Source organism: Mustela erminea, chromosome 9 (genome assembly GCF_009829155.1).
Source record: "Mustela erminea isolate mMusErm1 chromosome 9, mMusErm1.Pri, whole genome shotgun sequence".
Classification (NCBI taxonomy): domain Eukaryota; kingdom Metazoa; phylum Chordata; class Mammalia; order Carnivora; family Mustelidae; genus Mustela; species Mustela erminea.
Genome location: NC_045622.1, coordinates 54,871,443 through 54,897,423, shown reverse-complemented (window position 1 = coordinate 54,897,423; position 25,981 = coordinate 54,871,443). Strand labels below are relative to the sequence as shown.

Genomic DNA, 25,981 nt, shown 5'->3' with positions numbered 1-25,981 from the left:
AAAGAGTAAGACTATCCATGTTCACGGGAAATTTGGTTACTTGGTACCCCAACCTGTGTGTGAGTCACTACCTGAAACAGAACCGCATTACCTTTCAGTGCAGTCTACTGAAGTTAACAGCATTCCCTAAAGAGTACACTACCAGGAGAGTCCTTGGGAGAGAATGGAGGAAGGACCGGACTAAGGGACCCGGGTCTTTGTCCTAGAGCTTGTCACTGATCTGATGGGCAACTTTGTGCCAGCCATTGGCCCTCTCTGGGAACCCATTTATTCAGCTACAGCAGGGGGATAATCCTTGCCCTCCCACCCTCCAGGAGTTATGGCGAGGAGCTACTGAATCCTCAGGAGGGCTTAGGAACTGGTGCAATGTCGTGTAAATAGAGGACAAATTACCTTTCACTCCTTTATCTCCATTATCCATCAGCATTGGCAACATTTGACAGTCAAATGCTGAAAATTAAGGTGATGGATAGAAGGAAGGAGGAGAAGGCAGGGGGGCGCACGGAGGAAGGCACTGCAAGGCTGGACAGCGATCTTGCCTCACCTCTGTCCTGTCCTTAACAAACTGCAGCCTTCATGGTTTTGCCCAACCTTCCAATTTTGCCCCAGACCATTCTATGAAGAATGATCCAGCTTGGGTATAAAAGAGGGAACTCTCAGCCTCAAGTACGTAGGGACTTGGTCTGAGTCATCTGTGTTTTCAGTGCCCACCATAAGGCCAGGCATAGCACATACAGGAAAGAAGGATGTAAGAGAAATAGCATTTGTAAAGTGCCTACTGTGGGTTGTTATACATCCATTATCTCTTTTACTTCAACAATCCATTTTAGAGATGGAAAAGTTGAGGCTCAACAAAGTTACATGATGTGGTCCAATGTCACACACCTGTAAGTGATGAAGTCGGATCCGATTCCAAGCCTATATTTTTGTCATATGGCAAATAAGAAGCAGAGCTGTAGGTGACATGAGGCAGAGATAGTACCTCTTAATCCCTTGGAACACGGTAGGCATCCAGTCTCCAGTAAGAGGCTCATGATGATGACCCCTGTAGTAATTTTATAGTCGTACCAAAGTGGCCTCTCAGACCAAAGGTTTTTCTTCCCCTTTTATTTCATTCAAGGGAAATGCATTAGTGGTGCCTGGGCAGCTCAGTCAGCTAAGCGTCTGCCTTTGGCTCAAATCATGATCCCAGGGTCCTGGGATCGAGTCCTGGATTGGGCCCTCTGCTCAGTGGGGGGCCTATTTCTCCCTCTGCCTCTCTCCCTGCCTGTGTGCTTAATTTAATTTCTCTCTTAAAAATAATTTTTTTAAAAATCTTAAAAAAAAAAAAGTAATGCATTAGTTTCTTTCCTTGGAAACCCAGATCTAGCTGGAGATTATTTTCCAGTAGCTCCAAACTTCAGAACAGCTGCCTCCCACGACCCAGCGTCATCCTAAACACAGATTGTGTTGTCATCAACCAGAAATAGAATCAGGGTGAGAGCATGGATTCTCTTGAAGGGTAAACATAGAACTTGGATGGCAGGTGAAGCCTTCTTAGTGCCGAGTGAGAAGGTCAGGGCCAGCATGCGCCGGGCAGGCCTCGGACTGAGCCACAGGTTGGAGAGAGCAACCCTACCTCTGCCTTTCCCCACCTAGGCCAGGTCCTTGGAGCTGTACCCAGTGGCCAGGCCTGAGCCCATCATGCAATGGAGACGGTCCACCCTACATTGTCTCTAACCCTTACAACCAGGGGAACAAGACCTTATTCTCCCCAGCGTACAGACGAGGAAACCGAGCCTTGGAAAAGAGAAATGATCAGACAAGTATTTTAACTATAATTTCATCCATAAAAACTAAGATACTAAAAGTACCTCATAGGATTGTGGTGAGGGTTAAGTGTAAATAATATATGTGTATTTATTTATTTATTTATTTATTTATTTATTTATTTTAAGATTTTATTTATTTATTTGACAGAGAGAAATCACAAGTAGATGGAGAAGCAGGCAGAGAGAGAGAGAGGGAAGCAGGCTCCCTGCTGAGCAGAGAGCCCGATGCGGGACTTGATCCCAGGACCCCTGAGATCATGACCTGAGCCGAAGGCAGCAGCTTAACCCACTGAGCCACCCAGGCGCCCCATCTATGTGTATTTAAACTTAGATAAAAATCAAACAGATCATCAAAGAATGGGATCTGCTGTGATTACGATTTTCCCCTGTAGTACTCTTATATTGGCCCATCAAGTGTGCTTAGTGGGGTCACAGTACTTTTCAGCTTATGTGTGCATATGAATCACCTGGAAAAGTTAAGAAAGATAGATTCCTGTCTCCCCACCCCAACCCCAAGAATCTACTTTGGTAGATCTGGGTGGGGCTTGAAAATTGACATCCTGATGCTGCAGGTCATCCCTGATGCTGCAGGTCCATGGACTACTCTTTGAATAGCGAGCTCTGTTTCAGTGCTCCCCTCTCCATCCATTGCCCCAGCTCCCGCTCACTCACACCCTGGCCAGCTCCAGGTGTAGGATGAGCATAGCCTGCTATTACTAACGTCTGTGTGAAGCTCGTTTTATTTCCCCAATAGATGTCTAACTTCAATGTCTAGGCTGCCAACGAGCAGCATCTTGCCTGGGTCAGAAATTTGGCTTTCCAGTGGCATGGTAATTGCCTGGGATTCCTATTGATTTTCTTGTCGAATCTTATGGAGCTTAAAGGGGACACCACAGCTTGGGCACAGACGTGGGCCTGTGGGCATAGGGTGATTGTCTGACTGGAAAAGAGATTTACAAGACTCCTGTACTCAGTGAGTACCAAGGAAGGAGCAGAAAAAGAGGCTCTGGGTTAGTGGGGCTGCTGGGGACCCAGCTCCGTGAAGAGGGGCTTTTCATACCTGAGCAGGGGAGCGTGAGGTTCAGCACAGAGCGTGAGCTAAGCCTGGAGAGTTGCCAAGCTAGAGATTGCTGAACTCTATTAGTATGAGGGTCAAAGGTCAATAATCTGACTCAGTCTCTCTTTTAGATTGTCCGTTTCTGCCCTTGGTGGCTGCACAGTGTGTGCCATAGGCAAAGGTAATCCTTGCTTTCTCCTGATAACCCTCTCCTTAGCTCCTTCCTCTCAGGGCCCCAGGCCCAGATATCTTTGGATCGAGACATTGGAAAATGGTCAGGAATGTTTGGTGCCCTTTTTGCCACTCTGTGTGCCCAATTCGAAAGCTGAGGTTTCTGTACTGAAATTGAAAGATGGTTATAGGCCAGGGAGTTTGGGTTAAGGTCAAGTCCTATGGGCAGGTTTGAGGGTAGGGTACCATGTCCATTTGCTCTCCATATTAATCCATCCTCTGGCATAGTAGATACTCCATAAAAATTTGTTGAATGAATTAATGAATGGCCATTCCATATTCAATCCTCCAAAATTGGGAACTTGAAGGTGGATATCAGGCAGGATAGGACACGCTTGCCTTTCCTGACCTCACTTCTTTGGTTTGAGACTTGATGACATCTAAATGACCCAGAAGATGATCCCTGGTAGCCTGAGTTAAAATGAACCCTGGATTCAGGGAGGTGTTATTGAGCAGTCTCCCAGGCCAGAGCTGAGGGACACCTTCTTTGTCATCCCAGTAATCTGGGTCTGCATCATGGTCTGTGTTGTTACTGGAAAACCTTTCCTAAAGCCCAGTCTGAACACCGTAGTTTGGCATCTGCTGTGTTGTCAAGCACTGAGGGATACTTGGGTGAGCTCCACAGGCCTGGATCCTGAAAAGTTGGGAGTGAGGTTCCCAAGGTCAGTGTGGTAACAGTAGCAGGAACCAGTGAGAGAAGACCTAAAGGAGAAGCTGAATCATAAGGCCAAAGTCTGGTATGTCAGCCTTCCACCCCTCATGTCAAGTTTCCACCTTGCTGGAAAGTAACAGTTTCCTTGGGACACTCAGGAGGATCGGGGTGGGGCTGGGAGTAGGGTGCCATGTTTGTTTTCCAGGCCAGTGAGTATCCCAGTGCTTCCAGAACTGCAAACGGAAGGTACAGGCCTCCTGTTCCACCCAGAGTCAGGAGGTAGGGCCAGATCCTCCCTCATCAGACCTCCCTGAGCCCAGTGGAGACTGACAAGGATGCATCCACAGCTGCAAACAGTTAGGCTTGCTCAGGAGCTATCCCTGATCCCACCAGCTGCGGAGTTGGGTTCCAGAGCTCAGGTAGGTGATGTGTCTGGGCAAGGCTGCTGTTTTTGGTGTATCGTACTAAAATGCCCAGCCGAAATCCAGCCAATGCAGAGCTCCCCAGTGATGGACCTGTAAGGCAGCAAATGCCTGTTTTCCCATGAGTACAGGGTAGACCATGGAAAAGCCCCGGATTGGGGTGCCTCAGGTGAAACTAAGCATGACTTCCCGAGAGCTCTGGACTGGGGAACCCATGCCTGGCTTCTCTGGGAGGTGCTGGGATCAAGAGCTGCCTCTTCTCTTGCCGTGTCTGAGAGAGGTTGACCTAGGCCTGGGATAGAGCTACCCTGTACCCAGACCATTCTCGAAAGAGGACTATGTACTTGACAGTGGGTCCTCTGGCCTGTGGGTAGGAATTAGTAACAGACTGTGGAAGGATGTGGCAGTAGGGAGGGTAACACTGAAATGACATTAAGGAGAAGGCACTTTATTGAATAGAATCTTACGGAAAAGAGCGAAATGATAGGAAATTAGGGTTATGCCAGGAATCATAAGGAAACTTGGAATGGCAGTAAAGGCTCTTAGTCCTTTTTCTTTTTTTAGCTCTCACTCCTTCCCCCCTTCCTTTCTTTCTTCCTTTTTAAAACAAAGAAACAAAAAAACAGCTGAGTGAGACCTTGGACAATTTATTAAACTCGTTGAGGCTGCTTTTCTTCCATGTAAAGTGGGCACAATAATGTGAACCCCAGGTTGTCGAGAGGATTCAGAGTGTGTCTATGTGGTGCAATGGGGGCAGGGATGGGCCAGCTTGTCCTCTCGCTCCCCGCCTTTTTTCTTCTTATTTGCATCTCTGGGCAGTGCCAGGGGGCCTGAGGCAGTTTGTCAATGAAACTCGAGCCATAAGGGGTCTCTCTCGTATCAGGGGGACCACAGTGACCCACGGAGGAGGCTGGGCTCCTGGCAACGGGAACGGCTGTGCTAGTGAAGGCAGTGACCATGTCCTGTCAGGCTGCCCAGCCAGTCCTCACTGCTCCTCTGGGCCAGGAGCAAGTACCTGCTTTGTATAAAAGAAGAAATAAAAGCGTAGACTTGCCCAAGTACCGAAGGTCACACAACAAGTGATGGAATGGAGGCTGGAACCAAGTTTCCTGATCCGGAGGCTCTGTGAAGTCAGCACCCCACTTTTCTGCACTTCTGTAATCCCAGGAACTGTCCGGGTTTGGGCTGAGAACGGCTCCCCCCACATGGAATGAGTCCTGGGTGGGGGCTGTGAGAGAAACCCGAGGAGCAGGGATCTGTGAGTTTGCCTCACCACACCCCCACACCATCTCCCCAATCTCCTGGGGCTGACCCCTTGCTCAGAGTCCTGCTGGAACAAGATCCGGGTGGGTCAAACGTGTGCTGAGAGCCTGCCCAAGATGGGTACATCAGTACGATTGTTTAGTGTAAAGCTCACCATGGACCCGAGAGGCTGGTTTCGCTATCCCACATTTTAGATGACAAAAGTGAGGCTCAGAGAGTAGCAGTGATTTGCCCAAGGTCACACAAAGTCAGGACCAGAGTGCTCCCACCTGTAGCCCCGCGGCACTGCCAACATTGTCCACCAGGTGGCAATCTCCCCCAAGTTGCTGCAGGCGGCAGGCGGCCTCGACTCTGATAGCCTTGCCTTTGGCTGGTCTTTCAAAGCCGCCCTGAAGCATCACTTAGCACTGTTGTTCCCACCAGGGAAACAACATGTTTCAAATGCCCTGAGAGGGGCTGTGGCCTTCCAGAGAAGGAGGTTCTGTTTGTGTGCCTGGGCATGGGATCCGCTTCAGTCCAGTTCCATTTGCGACTGGTGAACCTGCTGCCCTGTCACCAGCTGAGACAGGCTGAGCCTGACTCCCTCGGCACCCCTCTGCCCCTTCTGTTGTCAGGCCTTGCTCCGTGGTGGCAGCTGAGCTGTCCTTTGACTCTGGGAGAGGTGCAAGGCCCAGCCTCTTCTGTAGGTGGGTCACCCTCACCGGGTTTGAGGCTGTCTGGACAGCCTGACAGACCCGGGCCCCATTGTAACCAGCGATCTCCTTCCACGCCTGCCTACAGCCAGGAGGAACTAGGAGGGGGACCTCTGCATCCTTCCGGGAACACTTCACACATTCCTTTCATGGCTGCTGGCTGGAACAGCACACCTTCTCAGTGGATTCCTGCCACTGGATGTCTCTACTAGAAACTTCGTCCCGCTCAAGTTTCGCACCGCTCGGGGTGGGCTTGTGGGTTCCCAGCTCAGCAGGCTTCCTGCCTGGGTAAGAGAGCAAGATTCTGCTCCTGGCCGGCATGCCCAGTTTCTCCGAGGAGCTCTGGAATAGTTCCCATTCTCCATCATGGCAATAACTTCACAGGAACAGAGCGCTCCTCCCAGGCCTAAGCTGACATCCCCCTGTTTTCCCTCCTAAGACCTTCGTGTGTTTCTTCACAGAGTCTCAATAGAGTGTGGTCTTCGAGCCTCCTATCTTCGGCTGGGGGCCTTCCCTGCAGTTCCACAAGCCTGCGACCTCAGGGGAAGTCCTTTTCTACATCCTGTCAAGCAAAGGTCCTGGCAGCTACATTTACAGACACTGAAAGGGTTTCGTTTTGAAGTGAGGGAGACTAGGAGCTCCACGAAGGCAGGGGGCTGCCATTTGCATTCTGCGCTGCCAGCACCCATCACAGGGCCTGCATGGAGTAGGCCTGGGCAGATCTCTCATGTGAGTGAGGGGCCCTGAGGTGATCTCCCCGACACCCTGGATTAAGTTGGGTCGCCCCTCAGAGCAGGATGGCTCTCCTTCCTCTGGATCCCCCCTCTGCCATTCCCCTCTGCAGGGAGTGGGAGGATGGAGGACAGAACAAATGTCTATGAAGGCAAGCACCACTCAGCTATGACTTCCGGGTTTCCATACTTCCCTCCTTCTCATGCCTCTTCCATGATTTTTGCTAAATCGGTGTTCTTAATATTTTTTTTCAGCAGATTTTATGTATATACCTAATCTCACTATCTCCTAAGTAATAATACTCATGAAATCATAGACTTGATATATCAGTTTTATTTTTTTTCCTAAAATACACACTAAAATAAATATGTAACTATTAAGAATATTAGCAGAGACCACCAATAAACATCCTACGTTTGCCACACTTGGGGTGTTTATTTTCACAAAACCCTGTGAGGTCACTGATGTTATTTCTGTTTCACCGGTGAAGAAATAGAAGCTCGGAGAGGTGAACTGCCTTGGCCAAGGTCACAGAGAGTCTTCTGATCTTGACCCCACCACATCCAGATAGGAGAGGTGAAGGGAAGCTGTGTGCTGAGGCGGATACGAGGTGGAAGGGGAGGAGGCAGCTTCCACAGAGAAATGATGGGCCATGTCAGAAAGGCAAATGACCTGAGTCTCAACGTCCTATGCACAGTAATGGCCGTGCAAATAGCCGCAGATTTGCCTGCATTTGTGTGACCAAGATTGATTGTGCCAGCAGCCCCGGTAATTGGATGATGAAAGCACTGCAGCTGGGACTGCTGGCTGGAGATTAATTATTAGGGAGGAGGGGGAGTGGCTGGGATGATGCCTGGCAGTGGCGTCTGTGACGCACCCCCCACAAGAGCAGGCAGCCAGACCTCAGCAACCCGGTGGACCTCTCCCCATCCAGCTGCTGGCCCAGAGCCCTAGCTCTTCCATGTTTGATGGCAGAGGTGGGATGCGGTGTAGGGGAGCTCCCCAGGAGGAAGGCCATTCCTGGGGACAAGCAGCAGCTGCAGGGGCAGGAGGAACCTGGGCTTGGAGTCCGGAGGCCAGAGGGGAAGTCCCAACTTTGTCGTTTAATGGCATTGTAGTCTTGGAAAGGTGACAATATCTTTGAGCCTCAGTTTCCACAACTGTAAAATGGGGAGGATGGTGCTGACTTCACTAGGAAGTTGCCAGGATCCAAGGACATTATTGGGCCCTCTGTAGACCTGGAACCCACTCTGGGGAAGCTTTTATCTTCATCCCCACTGCTCAGGTCTGGCCCTTGTCCCCCCATCTGGGGCCTGTATACCCTTCCTTACCCTCCCCAGGGCCCTAAAACTTGGTGCCCAGCCACTGTGGGTACTTTCTGCATGAATGTCAAGGTCCCCAGAAGGGTGGGGAAACCAAGGGGTTGGAGGATCCCAAGAGGAGGCCCCAAGGGGAAGGTGGGGTTAGAGAACTAATCAGTCCTGAGTCTGTCCATTTCCACGCTCTTTGGGAGACCCTCTTGCTGGGATCTGATTCTGCTCCCACTCACAGGACTCTGGCTGGGCTTTGAGGGATCTGTCATCCCCTTCTCTCAGAGGCATTAGGGTCTGAGGGTGAGAGCTGGGGATGAAGAGAAGCAGCCCTGGTGCCCTTGGGGCAGGAGGAGTGGGCTCTGGAGGAAGAAGGCCCTTGGATTCTAATTCCAGCTCTGACACTTAGCCAGAGGGCTGAGTCCAGCTTTTGCTTACACATGACCTCTCGTGGCTACAACCAAGTCCATGGTTCCTCCCTTGGTCTTCACTTCTTCTACCAGATGCTCCCATCCTTCCCAATTCATTCGCATGAAGAGGGAATTTGCCCCTGATTAGGAGGTCACAAGTCCCTCATGGATCTGTGGGAGGGACAGGCCCCTGGACTGCCATCCCTCTTAGCAGACGAGGGTTGAGGCTGGACAGGCTCACACATGTAAAAGGCCCATGGGGTGCCCGGCACAGGGTAAGTACCCACCCCCCGCTCCCCACCCCAGCAAACCTTCTCCCACTTAAAGTTCCAGACCCCAGCTCTGCCATCTTTCCCAGACCTCCTGCCAAGCAAGGTCTCTGTCCCTGGGAAGGGAGTAGGTGATAACTGTGAATAGTCACGGAGTATCTTTAAGGACCTGGCCCGGTGCTCGGTGATTTACCCACTCACATTATGAATGCTTTACAGTCCTTGAGACGAAGCTTTGTCCCCGTGGAAACAGGGAGGTTTGGCCCGGTGAGAGGAGGTGAAGCCGGCTGGAACTGCAGATCCCCTTAAGGCATCCTTAATCCCACCCAAGCACTGCTTCCACGGGGTGTACTGGTACTTCCTGCCTTCTCTCTAGTAGCTAACAGCTAACTTCTATCAGGCCCTTTTTGCATGCCAGGCACTGTTGTAAGCACTTTACTTGTAAGTAGTTTACTGGGTCCTCCTCATAACCCTAGAAGATAGGCTCATTCAGTATCCCTGTTTTGGAAACAGCTGAGAGCTCTGCCTCAAGTTCAATAAGTGGGCCACAGTCGTGTCATTCTGATGCAGCCAGGTTTCACAGCCTGGCTGTCTCACCGTAGATCCCCGGCTTACAGATCCAGCCTCTCACCATAGACCCCTGGCTACAGCATAGCTGTACAGCTACAGCATAGACTATTGTGCTACAGCATAGCAGCCACAGGGCTGCCCACATTCCAGTTCAAGGCCCTGGAGCCCATGTTCTGTCTACTTCCTCTGGGAAGGCTCCATCAGTCACCCCTTCCCCAACACACACACGCACACGCACACACCCCTTTAAGGTCTCTCCGTGGGCTCCTTAGCACCCAGCCCACTTGTGACTTTCCCTTGCCAATGACATCCTCTGTCCCATGTTACTCTGCAGCGACTTCTGTTCCTTTCCCCCACTCACAGCCCATGTGCCAGAGTTTCTCCAGGTGTTGTCTACACTTCCTCACTCCTCTTCCAAACTGACTTCCACTCCTCCCTCTCTGCCCTAAGCAGATGGAGACGATGCCCTCCCCTTTCCGAAGGGAAAACGGCGTGTCCATCCACATCTGGAAAAAACCCGTCAGCCAAACACGGGATCAGCTCCATAAGTTGTAAAACACGTTCCAGATGTAGCACTTCCATGGCCAATGTAATCGAGATTAAAAAGAAGCTTCAAAAGATGTCCCCAGATCTAATGAAGAGAGAGAATTCAGTGTCGGGGTCTGGTGTGGATAGACCCCTCCAGGCATTCGGTAACACTGGGCCCAGGAAGGCTGCATTGCCAAGGTTACCAAGGACTGCTCCACGGAGTTCCTCTGCTGCCCTGCAGCCTGCTGGGCCGTCAGCCCAGGTCACCCGGCAGCCTCAGATTCCTTGACGTTCAGGAAGCAATTCCATTCCTCCTGGGCTGACATCACATTATACCACTCTGATTCCTTATCTGTCCTCTGCTGCTTATCCTCTAAGGACTGGAATTCTAGGTTCCAACCTTGATCTTCCATTTGCTATATACTTTCCCTCTAATGACCAAATCCACTCTCACAACCGGGGCCATTCCCGAATCTCTATCTCCACGCTAGGTCTGGGCTCCACACCCACGTACTGAACTGCCCTCTAATTCCATGGCCAAGACCAAGCCCATGGTCTGCTCCCAAACTTGCCCTTCCTCCTGGGCTCCCTCTCCCCATCCCTGCCTCCCTGGCCAGAAGCACACACAGTCCTCGGGAGCCCTCTTCTCTTCGCTTTCCACACTCAAGCCACACAAAAATCGGATGGATCTATGCCCTCATAGACTCTCTGGAAACTGTAGAACACAGTTGAAAGAGTATGGGCTTTAAGGTTAAACAGACCTGGGTTGAAATCCTGCCTCTGCCATTTACTGGCGATGTGACTTTGGACAACTCTCTTAATTTACCCAAGGATTAATTTCCTAATGTACAAAATGGGGATAATAACCTACTTTGAAGACTTGTTTTGAGGATTAGAAACACTGATGTAAATCCTTACCCTGTGTCTGGTCCTAACACTTGCTGGTAGTACTCATCATAACGACAGAGATTATTATTATTTCTGGATTCATGTTATTGCTCTAATCCAGGGCCTCATCTTCTCTCTTGTGGACCACTGATGGCGTCAACCTCCTCTCAGAGCTCCCTGCCTTCATTCTCCATCACCACCTCCAAATCTGCCTTTGTGGCAGTAGGTGGAGAGATTTTTCGAAAATGCAGATCTGGGGGGTCCTAAGTGGCTCAGTCCATTAAGCATCTGCCTTCAACTCAGGCCATGATCACAGGGTCCTAGGATCGAACCCCGTGTTGGGCTCCCTGCTCAGTGGGGAGCCTGCTTTTCCCTCTCCCTCTGCCCCTCTTCCTGCTTGTGCTCTCTCTCTCCCTGTCAAATAAATAAAATATTTTAAAATAAAATAAAATGCAGATCAGATCAGACAGGTACTTGCTTAAAACTCTTCTCTCCCTCATTCTGTCTGATCTGTGTCCCAGCCACACTCACAGGTCTCAGAGCACGTTACTCACTCAGTTCCCATGGCCTCTGCCTGAAGGTTTCCTTTCCCACCCTTCTATCATTCCCTGCCTGACACGTCCTCCCTCTTCATGTCCAGAGCCAACACCTGCCACCCCTCCAAGGGTGTTTTCTATATACTTGAAATTGACTGGAGGGCAGGGGCCAGGTCTGACTCAGCTCTATGACCCCTGCTTGCCTGCATAGGGCTTGGCATAAAGAAAGGCCTCACAGAATGTCTTCAGACACTTGCCCAAGGCTTGCCTAGGCTTGGACCCCGGTTCCTGGTCTTCCTGTCCAGGACTCTTTTCACCACACAGGTCACTGCTCCAGCAGAGAGCAGAAGCCCAGAGCTGGTGGCTTGGGTGGTGTCTCCCCCTGCGACGGCAGCAGCTGACCTGGGGACATCACACACACTCATCTCAGTGCTGCACTTGATAAGTGGGGGAAGGATAAAATTATCTACTGCCCACGTCCTATATCTCCCCATCCGACATGGAGGAGAGATAAAAAATGAACGGCACAAAATCCAATCTTCCTTGGCGCAGAGGCTGGGAGAGGTGGCGGTGGCAGGGGGAGGGCGGCGGCCCAAGCGGCAGCTCCTCGCACAGCGCATCTCATATTTATTGGCTCGTAATTGAAGGCAGCCTGGAGATGTCGCAGCACTAGCCCCTGGCAAGACAGATGGGGGCACAATGCCGGCTAAGGGAGGACGACAGGATGCAGACATGCTCACGTGATGGCAGCCATGGAGGGGAGGCCAGAGAAGGGGAGGCGGCTAGTGGGCAGCTGCACCGGCCCTGGGAGTCCCCTCCACAAGAGGTCAAGGTCCCACTTCTACCATCTACTTGTGGTGACCTTGAGTCAGACTCTTCCTCCTCCAGGCCCATCATTTCAGCCTTCTGCGTCTCATTACCAGGGGATAGGCGAGCCATACCGGGATTTGGGGGAAATCCAGGCTACCAACTCTCTGTGTGGCTTTAGGTGAATCTCTGGACCCCTGAGATTTGTGCCTTCTCCTAGTAAAGATGAGAGGATGCTTCTGTCTTCCGTGTGAAGGCTCGGGGGGTTGGGGTGATCTATAAGCAACCGAGTCCTGCATTTTAGCAACATCACTAGAAGGTTCCCTGTTGGGGAAGGCAACGAAACAGGAAATGTTGCCAAATAGTAAGAATCTGCTTTGGCTCCCATCGGCTCATGGAAATAATCCAAATTTCCAGGCTTGGCATTCAGGCTCTAACTCTGGGTTTTGTTTTGTTTTGTTTTTTTGTTTCGGTATCACTGTGGGAAAAGAGTTTGAGGCTGGGGGCCAGGAGGCCTGGGACCAGTCTTACCACTATCTTGCTATGTGACCTTCAGCAGGGCTCTGACCGGCTCCCGGTCTCATTTTCCCTGTCTGTAAGATTTCTCTATGTGATCTATGAGGTAATTAAGGTCTCCGAGTCCAGGGCCAGTCAGTGACTAAGGCCTGTCATGGATCCCTCCAAGTGTCCCAGTCCTCCCCTCCCCCCTCCTATAAGGGCTACTACCTCCCCTCAGTACTTATCTTTTTCTCCGGGACCAACCCAGGAGCCTTCTGGCTGGTGTCCCAGCCTGAACCTTGGCATAAAGGTTCTCTGCCCACCCTTCTCCACACTCCGGTCACGTGACCCTCCTAAAGCATGTATTGGACCCTTTGCCAAACCCTCCATCTTCCTTGACATTGAAGATGCTAGATGATCTGGCCCAGTCGTGTCCTCTGTGCCTCGCCTATCTGCACGTTTCAGGCTGGTCTCCTCACTTGTCTCCTCAGTGCCTTTGCTCAAACTCTTCTCCCAGACCTCCCGCCTGCCTTCTCTTCAGTTCTGACACAGGATCTTCCCAAACTGGTCCCTGCTTTAGCCTCTCCAGAAGCTTCTGGAGTTCCGAGCCCCACAGAGGGCCTGTTCCCCCAGAGTCCCCACAGCCTCAAGTATGAATGATGTTGCCTCTTCTCCCTCTTGCCGCTGACGACCAGAAATGTCTGAGCCACAGGGGTCCCAGAAGTGACCTCCTCTAGTCCCCCACTGTATGGATGGGGAAATGGAGGCCCAGAGAGGGGCTGTGGCCACATGGCAAGTCAGTGTAGAGCCGGTGGTGGGTCTCCTCCGGTGCCTGCTCTCTGGGGTGGGGGACTCAGGGCTGGAGCAGAACTGCAGGAGAGACAGAGAAAGGGGATTGGGCAAAAGGGACCTCCTGGCCACCGTGCCTCACCTCTAGAGGTTAGGTGAGCTCAGCCAGAGAGACTCAAGGATGGGGAGAGGCTTCTACTGACTGAGTTCCCATCCTTACTGGGCCCCTTGCTGGTTCTGTCATATCAGGGGTTATAGGTCTCAGTGCTTTAGCTGACCAAGGCACAGGGTAGGATAGGATTTGCCCACATGCCCCAGAATGTTAGGTCTGACCAGGCCTGACACCAGAATCCAAGACCCTAGGAGCCCACCCAGCCTGCCACATTCCTACTCTGGGGCACGTGGAGGGGGTGGTGAGCACCTGGACACTGGAAGGCACCCAGCTCCCTCCCTGGCTGTCCCAACATCATTTCCATCTCTGGACAAGACTTTTCTCTAACCAGTGGGAGCCACCCATTCAGTGGAACGAGCTCCTCGGCTGGGTGTCAGGGACATTTGGTCCCTGCCCTCGCAGCTCACAGGCCTGGAGATCGGGGACAGGGACCTTTTAGGGGAAAGTAGATGAGGCTAAATCATCGTGGTGGTGGGTGGAGATGGATTGGGAGGGTGCCAGAGAGGGGGTGTTGGCAAGAGGACCTGTGCTGTCAGGATCCTGGGTGCCCAGGGGTGACGGTAGCCAGACCTGAGCTAGGATGCCAAGTATGTGTCTCAGACCCACAGGGGCCTGCAGGGGACTGAGTCCTGATCAGAAAGCTGGCCCCTGCCAGGGAAAGGGCCAGGAGAGCCTTCCCTGTCTCTCTCCATATTTCAGCGAATCATTGTCTCAGAGCTGAAGTCACCGCTTCGGATGAAAGGCGGTTTTATGCGGGTGGACTCAACATGATGGTCACATTAAGTGGTGCCATGAGGGAGATTTTCCAGGTGTGAGGTTATTAGTTTCCTAGATGTAATTTCATAGGAGGAATATGGCCAAAATGGACCCTCATCAATCTTGCAGCTGAAGCAGCCTGTTTAAGACACCCAATCGCATGTTACCCCCATAGCATGTCTGTCAGTGACACTGCAGTCCCTGTGTTCATCCCACAGATCATCAGGGAACACTGGGGGTCCAGGCTCAGGCTCTGGGAAGCCACAGTTCCCCGCCTGCATCTCCTTTCGTTTTTATAGTTTCATTCTTGCATTCATTCTTTAATGCACCTAGGGTTTATTTTGGAATATGAAAAAAGGCGAAGCTTTAGAATGATTTTCCTCAGGGTGCCTGGGTGGCTCAGTTGGTCAAGCATCTGCCTTTGGCTCAGTTAAGCATCTGCCTTTGGCTCAGTTCATGGTCCCAGGGTCCTGGAATTAAGCCCCGCTGGAATCGGGCTCCCTGTTCAGAGTGAAGCCTGTTTCTCCCTCTCCCTCTGCCTGCCTTTCTGCTTACTTGTGATCTCTCTCTCTGTGTGTGAAATAAATAAATAAAGTCTTTAAAAAAGAAAATAAAATAATTTTCTTTCAATTGGACTGAGTACCTGTGAATTGCGATCTACGTCAGAATTTTCCAGAGTGGTTCAATAGCGCACTGGCCCCACAAGATCCCCGGGAGTCAAAAGGTCTGTCGTGAGAAAGTCTAGGAACTGCTGCATCCTCAATGACCTTCTCAGAGATTCCCAGTGGATACGGACCTAGTAAAGGCTCTAAGGAGTCTTACACCTAAGGAAAGCTTTAGGTCTTCTTCCATAATTTTCTTTGACTGCAGAAGCCATTTTTTAGTTACAGTTACAAACACAACGCAGAGCATCATCCACCTTGGAGTAAAGATGATAATAGAGCAGAACGAAGACTGAGGCCTCCTCTGCCTTGGATGCAGCTTCTGCTTGCTTATGGATCAGGGGTCATGGCCAGAAAACACGCACACAACCAGCTCTGCTTCAGGCCCTCAGCACTAAGGGCTCTGCCAGGAGCCACACACCATGGATGCCCCACAGAGGGCGAAGTGGCCTGTCTAGCACTGGGCTAAGACTTCACTGAGGAGCATTTGCTCTGAGCCTTGTAGGATGAGCAGGAGTGTGTGATGGAAACAGATGTGATGAGGGCAGGACCTCCTGAGTCTGGCAGAGACCCAGACCCTGTCTCCAGAGCCATGGGATGGAAAGAGCTGTATAAACAGAGATGCTCGTAGGGAGCCAGGTGAGAGTGCAAGTGCCTATGACACGGGGCACAGTGGGTCTGGACATGAAGCCAGAACAGGAGCTGGGAAGGGGCCTGAGCATTCACCTTCTAAGTTCAGGGTCTGCTTTGATGAGGCAGGGTCTCCTGGGGCCTCATTACGGTAGTTGGCACAAGCCACATATATGATCCCCTCCCAAGCCTCTGTTTCCTCAGGGAGTCTATGAAGTTCCTTTCCTGTCTGGAACAAGTAACTAGGGAGTTGGAGTGGAGCGAGGGGAGAATGTGGGGAACCGAATTCCTAGGGATTAATTAGGGCCCTTCAACGAGAACGGTTTCCCCGCTGGAGGCCAATTAGGGCAACTGGAAGCTTGGAAGAGGAAAGGGAGGTACGTGTGTATGGGCTGGAGGCAGGCCCATCTGTCCTGTGCTGGGCTGCGTCCCTCTTGGGGAGAGCAGGTCTCAGAGGCAAACTGTCCACTTACAGGAAAAATACAAGTGCACATAACCACAGAAGAGTTTTCATCCTCTAACTCTGTGTGAGGTCTTTCATCGTTATCACAAGAATTACCCTCCCCTGGGTAGCACTGTCCTACACTGAGCCCTCACTAGGGGCCATACCCTAGGCCAGGCCTTTGCATTCAGCAGCCACCAGCAATGCCAGAGCATTTCAATTTTTCCATGTCCCCACCGACCCTTGCTATTTTCCGCATGTATGTGTTTCTTAACAACGCCCATCCTAATTTGTGCAAAGTGGTTTCTCATTTTAGTTCTGATTTGCCTTCTCCCAATAACTAATGTTGTTGAGTGTCTTTCCATGTGCTTTTTTGCTATTTGTGTATCTTCTTGGAGAAATGTCTATTTAATTCCTTTGCCCACCTTTCAATTTTTCTGTTGTGAAGTTGTAGGAGTTCTTTATATATTCTGGATATTAATCCCTTGTCAGGTGTATGCTTTGCAAATATTTTTTCCCATTCTGGGGATCAGTTTTCCCTTTCTTGATAGTGTCCTGTGATGCAAAAAGGTTGAAACTATTGTTTTAACCAGGAGATATGAATTGACTGTGCCTCGTGGTGGGTGAGGCTGCAGGCGGGAAACGTTATTATCGTTATCATTGTTGCTGCTATTATTTCAGGCCTGCTTCTGAAAAATGTTTAGGAGAGGGACCCAGTGAGTGGGGTGGAACCAGCCTGGGATTCCGTAGCACCATAATCCGTTGTGGTTCGGTCAATGTTCCTTCTAGAAGGGGAACTGAAGATGAAAAGATATCATGAGGCTCTGACAGACACGCAGGAAACCACAGCCCTGAACTGAATCTGAAACTGGTATCAGAAAAGAATTTGCACAAGACAGAACTTCAGTAGTAATGTGGTGATACTCGTGGAGTTGTTTATCGGGTGGTAGTGGAGTAAAGAGAAAAAAAATCCCTTCCACGTCCCCAGCTTAGATTCTAAGAGCTTATGGAGCTCAGAGGCAAGGCAACTTACTAAGTTGTCTTTTTTTAGACCTTGAGGATTGTGGTCCCTTGGAGGTCTAGAGACCAATTTCAAGGACTAAGGCAAGTGCTGCAGAGTGCATGTGATTTAGGTAGAAGAGCATGAGTCCAGATTTCAGTTGCTCAGGGGCAGTCAACAAGGATACTGAGAGCCTTGCTGTCATTCTGCTTCCAGAAACCCTTTCTGACCACAACAGGATTGGTGAGACCATGGAACACGGAGTCTGGGAACAAATCCTCCCCTTGGCTGAGCTGCATCACCGGTTGAACTCCCTGCTACCTTGGGTTTTATGCAACAGGAAAATGGTTAAAGTTAGCTCCATGAGTGGCAGAACATTGAACCCTGGAAACTGGAATGAGAGTATCTGTGATGAGCCAGAGATGAGGTTCTGTCACCTGGGTCCCCCAGATACTTTTGTTGCATGGTCTGTCTGTCCCTGTGTGGACAAGCTGGACAGGTCTTCAAGAGACAATCTGGCATGGCGGGGGTGGAGAATAAGCAGCCCGCCTGGGCTGCTAGGGCCAGAAAGAGGAAAAAGAGAAAGAGTAGAGGTTGTAGACACAATATAGTAACCGTAAAGGAAGACTTCTCTACTTAGCTCCCCATTGTTGTGGAATGGCTGGGAAATAAAAGAACTGTAAGGCTTCGATGCCCACACAGGTTTGGGAAGGAACGTCCCTTACCTAAGCAGAAGCTAGAGGAAGGGTCTGCTCTACTTTTATGACACGAGTGTCTAGAAACCAGAGGAAAATTTCCCGTGTGACTGGTGTTATAGTATTTGTTGTGACAGTGAGTTTTCAGGCAACAAGGACCTAGAGGGTGGCAATGTCAGACTTTTTCCTGGAAGGGGATTTCTGACTTGCTACCACAGCAGAAAAGGACAAGGCTGATTCACACTATCTATTGGCAATCCTGGGGACATCTAGAAATATGGGAAGAAGAGACACAAGGGGAAAGATGGAATTTCTTGCTAGTCAAAGGCTTGAAGTCTCTGAGATTCAAAATTCTTTGAACTAATGGAATTGTGATCACAATTATCTTCATAGTCTTGTGAGATTTGGGATTCATAACTTAAAAATTGAATAGAAAAATCCTTTATGTTTTATCTATGAATTAAGAAAAGGTGGGTGCCTAGGTGGCTTAGTGGTTAAGCAGCTGCCTTTGGCTCAGTTCATGATCCCAGGGTCCTGGGATCGAGCCTCACGTCAGACTCCTTGCTCAGCGGGAAGCCTGCTTCTCCCACTCCCTCTGCTTGTGTTCCCTCTCACTGTGTCTCTCTCTGTGTCAAACGAATAAATAAAATCTTAAAAAAAAAAAGGAAAGAAAATCATTATTTTATTATAAGGGAGGAGAAACACTTAGGGCTGTTTTTTGAGATTTTTGTTCTACCTGGCTATCTGAATTTTCCACTTTTCCCTCTATTGTTATTAGCATTTGTGAGTAGGTAAAGTTATACCTGTGAATCAGGGTTCCTCACATTCTTTGGGTCCTGGAGACTTGTCGTTTCGGTGATGGCTGCTTTGACATCCTTGTTCCTTAGGGCATAGATGAGAGGGTTGAGGACAGGGGTGAGAAGAGCACACACCACATTGGCCATGATGTGGGAGTTGAGGGGCAGGTCGGCCCTGTAGGCCACAGAGGATACTATGGCAGTGCATAGGTAGTAGGTACCAACCACCAAGAGGTGGGGGCAGCAGGTGGAAAAGGCTTTTGAGTGTCCTTCTTGGGAGATTATGCAAATGTGCCCATATCCTGGCACCAAAGCCAGGATATGGGCACAGGAGAGAAGCACCAGGAGAAGGGGCAGGAAGACACCTCCATGGTGATGCAGAAGCCCATGAGGGTCTCGGACTTGGTGTCAGAGCAGGAGTTCTGGACCATAGCCAGGTGGTCACAGAAGCAGCGAGAGATGTGAGCTGTGTTGTCAAAGGCCAAGCGGGAAGTCTGCACCCCGGTGGGGATGTGCGGGAGGAGGACAGTGAGCCAGGCTCAGGCTGCCAGGGTGGCATCGGTGTGGGGGTCATGAGGACAGGGTATAGCCCAGGGGGCGGCAGATAGCCACATAGCGGTCATAGGCACGGCCACCAGTATGAAGGCTTCTGAGCAGGAGAAGCTGTGGAAGAGGTGAATCTGCAGGAAGCAGGTGGGGAAACTGAGGAAGCGGTCCTCAAGCAAGAGGAGGGATGGCATCTTAGGGACAGTGGTCATGGTGCAGAGGATGTCCAGGGCTGAGAGACTGATCAGAAAGAAGTCCATGGGCTTATGGAGGCTGGGCTCTGCCACCACAGCCACTGGGATGAGCAGATAGAGCAGGAGAAAGACAAAGAAGATAGGAAGAAAGAGGGATGTAGGCAGAGAGGGAATGCCCACCAGGTAGAAGACGGCTGAGGACTCCTCTGATCTATTACAGGCTATGGTCTCTGTGGTGGGTTACTATGGATGCCCAGGAAGTAGGGAGTGGAAACGTCTGGGGACAAATCATATCTGGAAATCAGAACAATCAATGTTTCTGGAATGATAATTTTGTGATTATCACTGCATAATTAAGGTTACCCTCTTTTCTTTTATAATCAAGTATGGGAAAGTGTCTAGAATATGCAACCATGTGTCACATGCTGGGTATAGAGTAAATACTTGAACAAGACAGTCTTTAACTTCATGGACATGTTTCTGTGGAAAAAAGAGACACTAAGCAACGAATCACATAATTATTTAATTATAGTTGTGTTACGTGTTATGGAAGGATTCTGTTGTCTCTGGGTGTGAGGCTCTTTGTCAGGTTACAGTGAAGGGAAACGCTCTTGATGGGAAGAATCATTCCTGATTGGAGTCAGAACCGATGGTGGCTTCTCCCACAATTGGCAGCAACAAAGAATCCAAGACAGCATCTGTGTGACTCCATAGGACATAGGTATCTTCTGTAGCTTCAGGTTGGCTGCCGCGGCTCATTGAGGGGCTTCTGTTTAACCATTGCATGCCCGCTACCCAGCAGGCCCCTGGCGTCTGGGCACAAATTGTCATGGGACCTGGGGGGCATTGACCATAGAGAGAAACTGGCTTGCAGTAGCTGCTCAAAGGTGAAAGAACCCCTCTCGGAGGAACCGGAAGGGATTCTGGGTTTTCAACCCACAGATCTGGGGGTTTGAGAAGGGAGATACTGATTTGCCCTACCTGTTGGATTTGTCCCTTGGATGAAGGGCCCCGAGAAATCTATATAGATATCGGTATTCCTGTCTCACTAATTCCGGTGACTCCATGAGCAGTGTCCCCGTGATTTTCCTGGAGTCACCTCCAATTTCTCTCTCTTCTCACAACACCTCTGTGTGGAAGACCAACAATGTAAAAACTGGAAAAAAATTTTTATTTTCAAATGCAACAATTTTCTCCCCAAAGACCAGAGAGTGAGCATAGAAAGGGCAGAGGGTTGGGGCATCTGGGAGACTCAGTTGGTTAAGCATCTGACACTTGGTGGTGATCTCAGGGTCGTGGGATTGAGCCCTGTGTTGAGCTCCACGCTCAGGGAGGAGTCAGCTTGAAGATTCTCTTCCTCTTCCCCTCCCCTAGTCTCTCTGTCTCTCTCAAATACATAAACAAATATTTTTTAAAAAGAAAGAAAGAAAGGGACTTTCTCAGCTGCCACAGGCAACCTGCAGGGCCCTCAACCAGAGCTCAGGCCTTCATTTTCCAAAAACAGGCTCTTTCTTCTATGTCATGTTTCCTGGAGGATCCAGAAGCTCAAGTTTCCAGGGAAGAAACTTGAGGAGAAAATACTAGGACCAAGATTTTCTGTTTCCCTTTCCATTTTTTTTTCCATTGATAACATCAGAGACATCTATATTTCATATTTCTTTCTGAGTCTCCCTCTGGCGAGTGCTAAAACAAGACATGGTATCTGCCAATTCAAGTTCCTTTGAAATCTTCCAGAAGTCAGACCCAAGGACCTTGCCCAAGAGTGAAAGTCCTCTGTCCCAAATTGAGAGGCTTATCCCTTACTCTCCGAACCCCACCCTGAGACGCTGGGCCTCTGGGATTTTCTCACACCTGAAAGAATGCGACTGCATGGCATGAGAGGGAGTTGTGGCCAACAGTCCCGGGTGAGGCAGAATAGGACATCGGGAGGCAGAAATGCCGAGGGTCAAGGCCAAAGGGGTGCTCAGGGGTCACTGAGTCCAACAGTTTTCTCTTCCCTCCTCTGCTTGGCTGCTTTGCAATCCCATCCAGAGGCGCACCTTGTCCAGATCTGTCCAGGTCTAAGGTCCCACAGCCCGTGTATCCACAGCCGGCCTGGATCCTAGTTGCCTCCATCTTGTGCACCCAATCTCTCTTCCTCATCCCTGGTCCTGGTTTATAGGTCCTGGCCTCTCTGCCTCGTTTTCCCACCCCAGCATTCTCTGTCTGTCATGGGGCACTTTATCCCTAGCCCTACTCACTGGCTAGCCCTGGTCCACACGGGTATCTCCTGTGGTATCTCCATGCAAGGCCTTTTTGCTGTGGAGCCATGACCCATTAGACCCTAAGCTCTCTCCTTTTAGCCAGGTCTCTTGGGTACTTTCTTTCAAGATGGTCCTCCTATGGGAACTGTACCCTCCATCCCTCAGAGATCAACTCCCTGGCATCTCTTAGGACATATATGGGGGAGGGTAGGATTTGTCCCTAGACTTTGCCGATAACAAGAAGAGTACCATTAACAGCCCTCAAGGGCTCAGCCCTTTATGCCAATGGTGTAGACTTTTTATTTTAATGGGAAGTTTGACTGAAATGCATGGATGTGTCATCTTGTCTACCTGACTTGGCCTGTTAGAACTGTCTGCTCCGTTGAATTTTCTTTTATCATTCTATATTCATTAATTTATTTACTCAACAATATTTATTGAGCTCCTAATCTGTCTCAGGCACTGTTATTTGGTGTCCTGAGTGCAGAATTAGCTGCATCTAAAGTGCGAGGGTTCTTATCCAAGACTGGGTCTTGAGATACGTGATTTTGGTGATGGCTGCCTTAACATCCTTGTTTCTCAGCGTATAAATGAGAGGGTTGAGGATTGGTGTGAGAATGGCATATGCCACATTGCCCATGATGTGGAAGTCGAGCGGCAGGTCGGCCCTGTAGGCCACATAGGCTATGGCAATGGATGAGTAGTAGGTGCCAACCACCAGGAGGTGAGAGCTGCAGGTGGAGAAGGCTTTAGAACGTCCTTCTCGGGAGCTGATGCGAAGTACCGAAGCCAGGATGTGGGCATAGGAGAGAAGTACCAGGAGAAGGGGCAGGAAGGATACCACCATGGCGATGCAGAAGCCCATGAGGGTCTGGGGCATGGTGTCAGAGCAGGAAGCCTGGACCAGAGCCAGATGATCACAGAAACAATGGTAGATGTGAGCGATGTTATTATATGCCATCTGAGAGGTCTTGACCGCTGCTGGGATGGGCAGGAGGAGAGCGATAAACCAGGCACAGGCTGCCAGTGCAGCATTGGTTTGTGGGGTCATGTGGACAGGGTAGTGCAGGGGGCGGCAGATAGCCACATAGCGGTCATAGGCCATGACCACAAGGATGAAGGCTTCTGAACATGTGAAGCTTTGGAAGAGGTACATTTGCAATAAGCAGGCAGGGAAGCTGAGGAAGTGGTCTCCAAGCAGGAATAGGGACAGCATCTTGGGGACAGTGGTCGTGGTGAAGAGAATGTCCAGGGTTGAGAGGTTGATCAGGAAGAAGTACATGGGCTTGTGGAGGCTGGGCTCTGCCACCACAGCCACCAGGATCAGGGCATTTCCCAGAAGGATCAGAAGATAGAAGAGGAGGAAAATAAAGAACACAGGGAGGAAGAAGGTCTCTGGCAGAGAGGGGATTCCCACCAGGTAGAAGACTGGTGATCCATCCGCTGATCCATTGCAGGTTGTGGCCTCCATAGTGAAGCAGAGCTGGATTTCTGGGAGATAGGAAGCTGGAACATCTGGATCCTGGAGATATCTGAAAACCATAGAAACAAAGGACACTGGAATGACATTTTTTAATGTTTATAGTTAACATAAGCACAATCACTTACAGCCAATTCTAGTAGACTGATTGTAAGTTGTGTATTTATCTATGATATCTATCATGGGAACCCCAAACTCCTCCCTTTCTTCTTTGGTCAAATATTAATTACTAGTTCATAATAACCTACCAGACGGAAGTTATTCTGTTGTGTTCACGTGATACAGTGACGAAAGTGAAGAAAGCAGACCAAATTCCTATCTGAGAGTTCACGTCTTACTGGGAAAGTCAGATCTTAACAGTTGATTACAGAATTATAATTGTGAAAAATGCTTAGAAAGAGTTCTTCTGGTCTTCATCTTGGGTCCCATGTTGTCTGGCTTGGGATGTCTCTTCTCTCAAATCAAGTCCTTACGCTTGTGTTTCTAGTTTTGCACTCACTCAAATTCTACCATCTTGCCGCCATCTTGTAAGGGCTGCTGTCTCCAAGGCTCTCCACAACTTGCTTCTGCTCACATACTTATTAAACCTGTTTCTTGCTTGTATGCCTTGAGCAGCGTTTTTTTCCACATATCTCTTAAGCTACATATCTGGACTTCTATGTACGACGTAATAGGTCATGGTGGCCCAACACTTGCATGGCAACAACTAGGAAAACTTGGAGAAAATACACAGATAACATTTTTTAAAATAAATTGGAGAAACATGGCTTCCATGAGGATGAAATGAATTGGAACTCCAGAGAGGAGGGACTTTCCAAAGTGAACTGCCAATCACCGGTTCTTATCCTTCCTGGGAACATTTGATTTGGGGACCATTGCGTGGATTGGACTTGGCCCAGGCAGAGGGACACAGATGACGAAAGGAAAAAAAGCAGTGCTTTTTGGCAGTCAAAATGTTTGTAAAACAAACTGGAAATTTAAGACAATCTAAATGCAGAACAGGTTTTCCCCATGGGACAGCTTCTGAATCTGGGGGCTATGCAAAAGAGTTTGGGAAGCAGGGCTTGAAGCTTCCAAAAAAAATAATAAAGAGACTTCTAAAAGGTAGATCCCATGATGCTTAAGAGGTTAGAGGGAAAGAGCCTGCCTCCAAAACATAAAGGTCTTATCCTCAAAACACTTTCAAAATTTCTGAAGCTGTAAAAAAAAAAAAAAAAAAATCTGAAGCTCTGTGTGTGTGTGTGTTGAGAGAGTAGGTGGCAAGGTTGCTAAAGCTTAAGTTCAAAACCTCCAAAGGGTAGAAACAAATCTATAATGTTTCAGGGCTGAGGAGACAGAGATCCACCACGCTAACAATCCACAGCCCAGGAGGCCATACCTTAAGAACAAGAGCAAATTAAAGTTAGAATGAATCTTATGAAAACTGAAACTGAACCTAACTCAAGCCTTGATTAGCTCAATTTTGTGGGGAGATTTGACTAGGCTGGGCTCAAAGGAGCCTTCTGGGTTGCTGAAAATATGCTATATCTTTAGCTGATCTATTTACATTTATATATCTATATTTGTCTTTTTAAAAAAAAAGATTTTATTTATTTATTTGAGAGAGGGAGAGAGAGAGAAGAGAGAGGGTATGAGCAAGGCTGGGGGGCAAAGGGAGAAGCAGACTCCCCGCTGAACAGGGAGCCCAATGCGGGGCTTGATCCCAGGACCCTGGGATCATGATCTGAGCTGAAGGCAGCTGCTTAACTGACTGAGCCACCCCTGGTGCCCCTATAGATCTATATTTGCATGTATATCAATATCTGTATCTGTGTCTGTGACTATGATGTCTGAACCTAGAGCTATAGCTATATTTATAGCTAGTTCTATATCTGTACCTAATATTGTAGGCTTTATTACGCCTGAGTTATACCTTATTTAAACAAGCAAGCAAGCAGGCAAACAAAAACAACAGGATATTTTAAATCTTGCCTCTGTGTGTATGGGTTTTTGTCCTACTACAGTGAGAGGAATGGCAGAGGCAGCCTTTTGTTGGAGAAGTTGCTTGCTGATAGGAGTCAGGGTTAAAGGTATATTCAATCCAGTGGCAGAAAGAAAGATTGAAAGGCTTTCAAGTGTGATATGATTTGTTCCCTCTCTCCTAGTTGCTGCTGCAGGAGAGCAGGATTTCCTGATGAAAGGTAGCCTGTAGACTTCCCTAGCCCCAGCTAAGAAGGTATTGTAGTAAACTGGAAACTTAGGGGTCTTAGGGGCCACTGTTGCAGAGACAAACACAATATTCTTGTGACAGTGCCTAAGGCACAAGCCCCTCCCTCAGGGGCTTCCCTTGTCAAGGAAGGAGAGATGTGTGCTTCTGAGCACTCACAGACCTGGAGGCCTTCAACCGACTGGGTATAGGGATTCCTTTCATACACAGGAACAAGTCCATGGTCACTTTATATCATGGCCTTGTTAACCTTGATGATTTCTAAAACGACTCCCTCCTTGATTTTTCCAGAACTGTCCTGTTTCTCTGACTTGTGCTAAAACCTCTCTCATGTCATTGAATCCTAAGAATACCAAACCTGAAAATGGTTGCCAGATTTTTTCTTTATAGACCGAAAGGCCAAAGGCTTGCCCAAGATCACATGGGGCCAGTCAGTCACAGAACGAGGACCAGGACTCAGGTCTTAGACTCCCAGACTGGGGCTCTCTCTCTAGATCATGTCCCCTGGACAATCTGGAAGTTTTCATTTGGGAAGAGATTGGGGCAAAGTTTTTTTCTCTTTTCTTCTCCATTTCTAAGCTGATATTGGCAGCCACAATCAGAAATTTCAACTTGGGGGAAAAAAGTAGTTTCAATTTGTTCTTTAATCTCTTTAGTGTGTGGTGGGTGGCCTGGCTTCTCCTTAGGGAGTGA

The 25,981-nt window shown here is 49.4% G+C and overlaps 1 protein-coding gene and 1 pseudogene across 1 annotated transcript; both read right to left on the bottom strand.

The window, feature by feature from the left end:
* Positions 1–18,619: 18,619 nt before the first annotated feature.
* LOC116599741 lies at positions 18,620–21,474 on the bottom strand (annotated as a pseudogene).
* Positions 21,475–22,101: 627 nt separating this feature from the next.
* Positions 22,102–23,073, bottom strand: LOC116599740 (olfactory receptor 2AT4). The gene has a single exon (XM_032359719.1). It carries the CDS (start codon positions 23,071–23,073, stop codon positions 22,102–22,104), a length of 972 nt encoding a protein of 323 aa, XP_032215610.1.
* Positions 23,074–25,981: the final 2,908 nt, after the last annotated feature.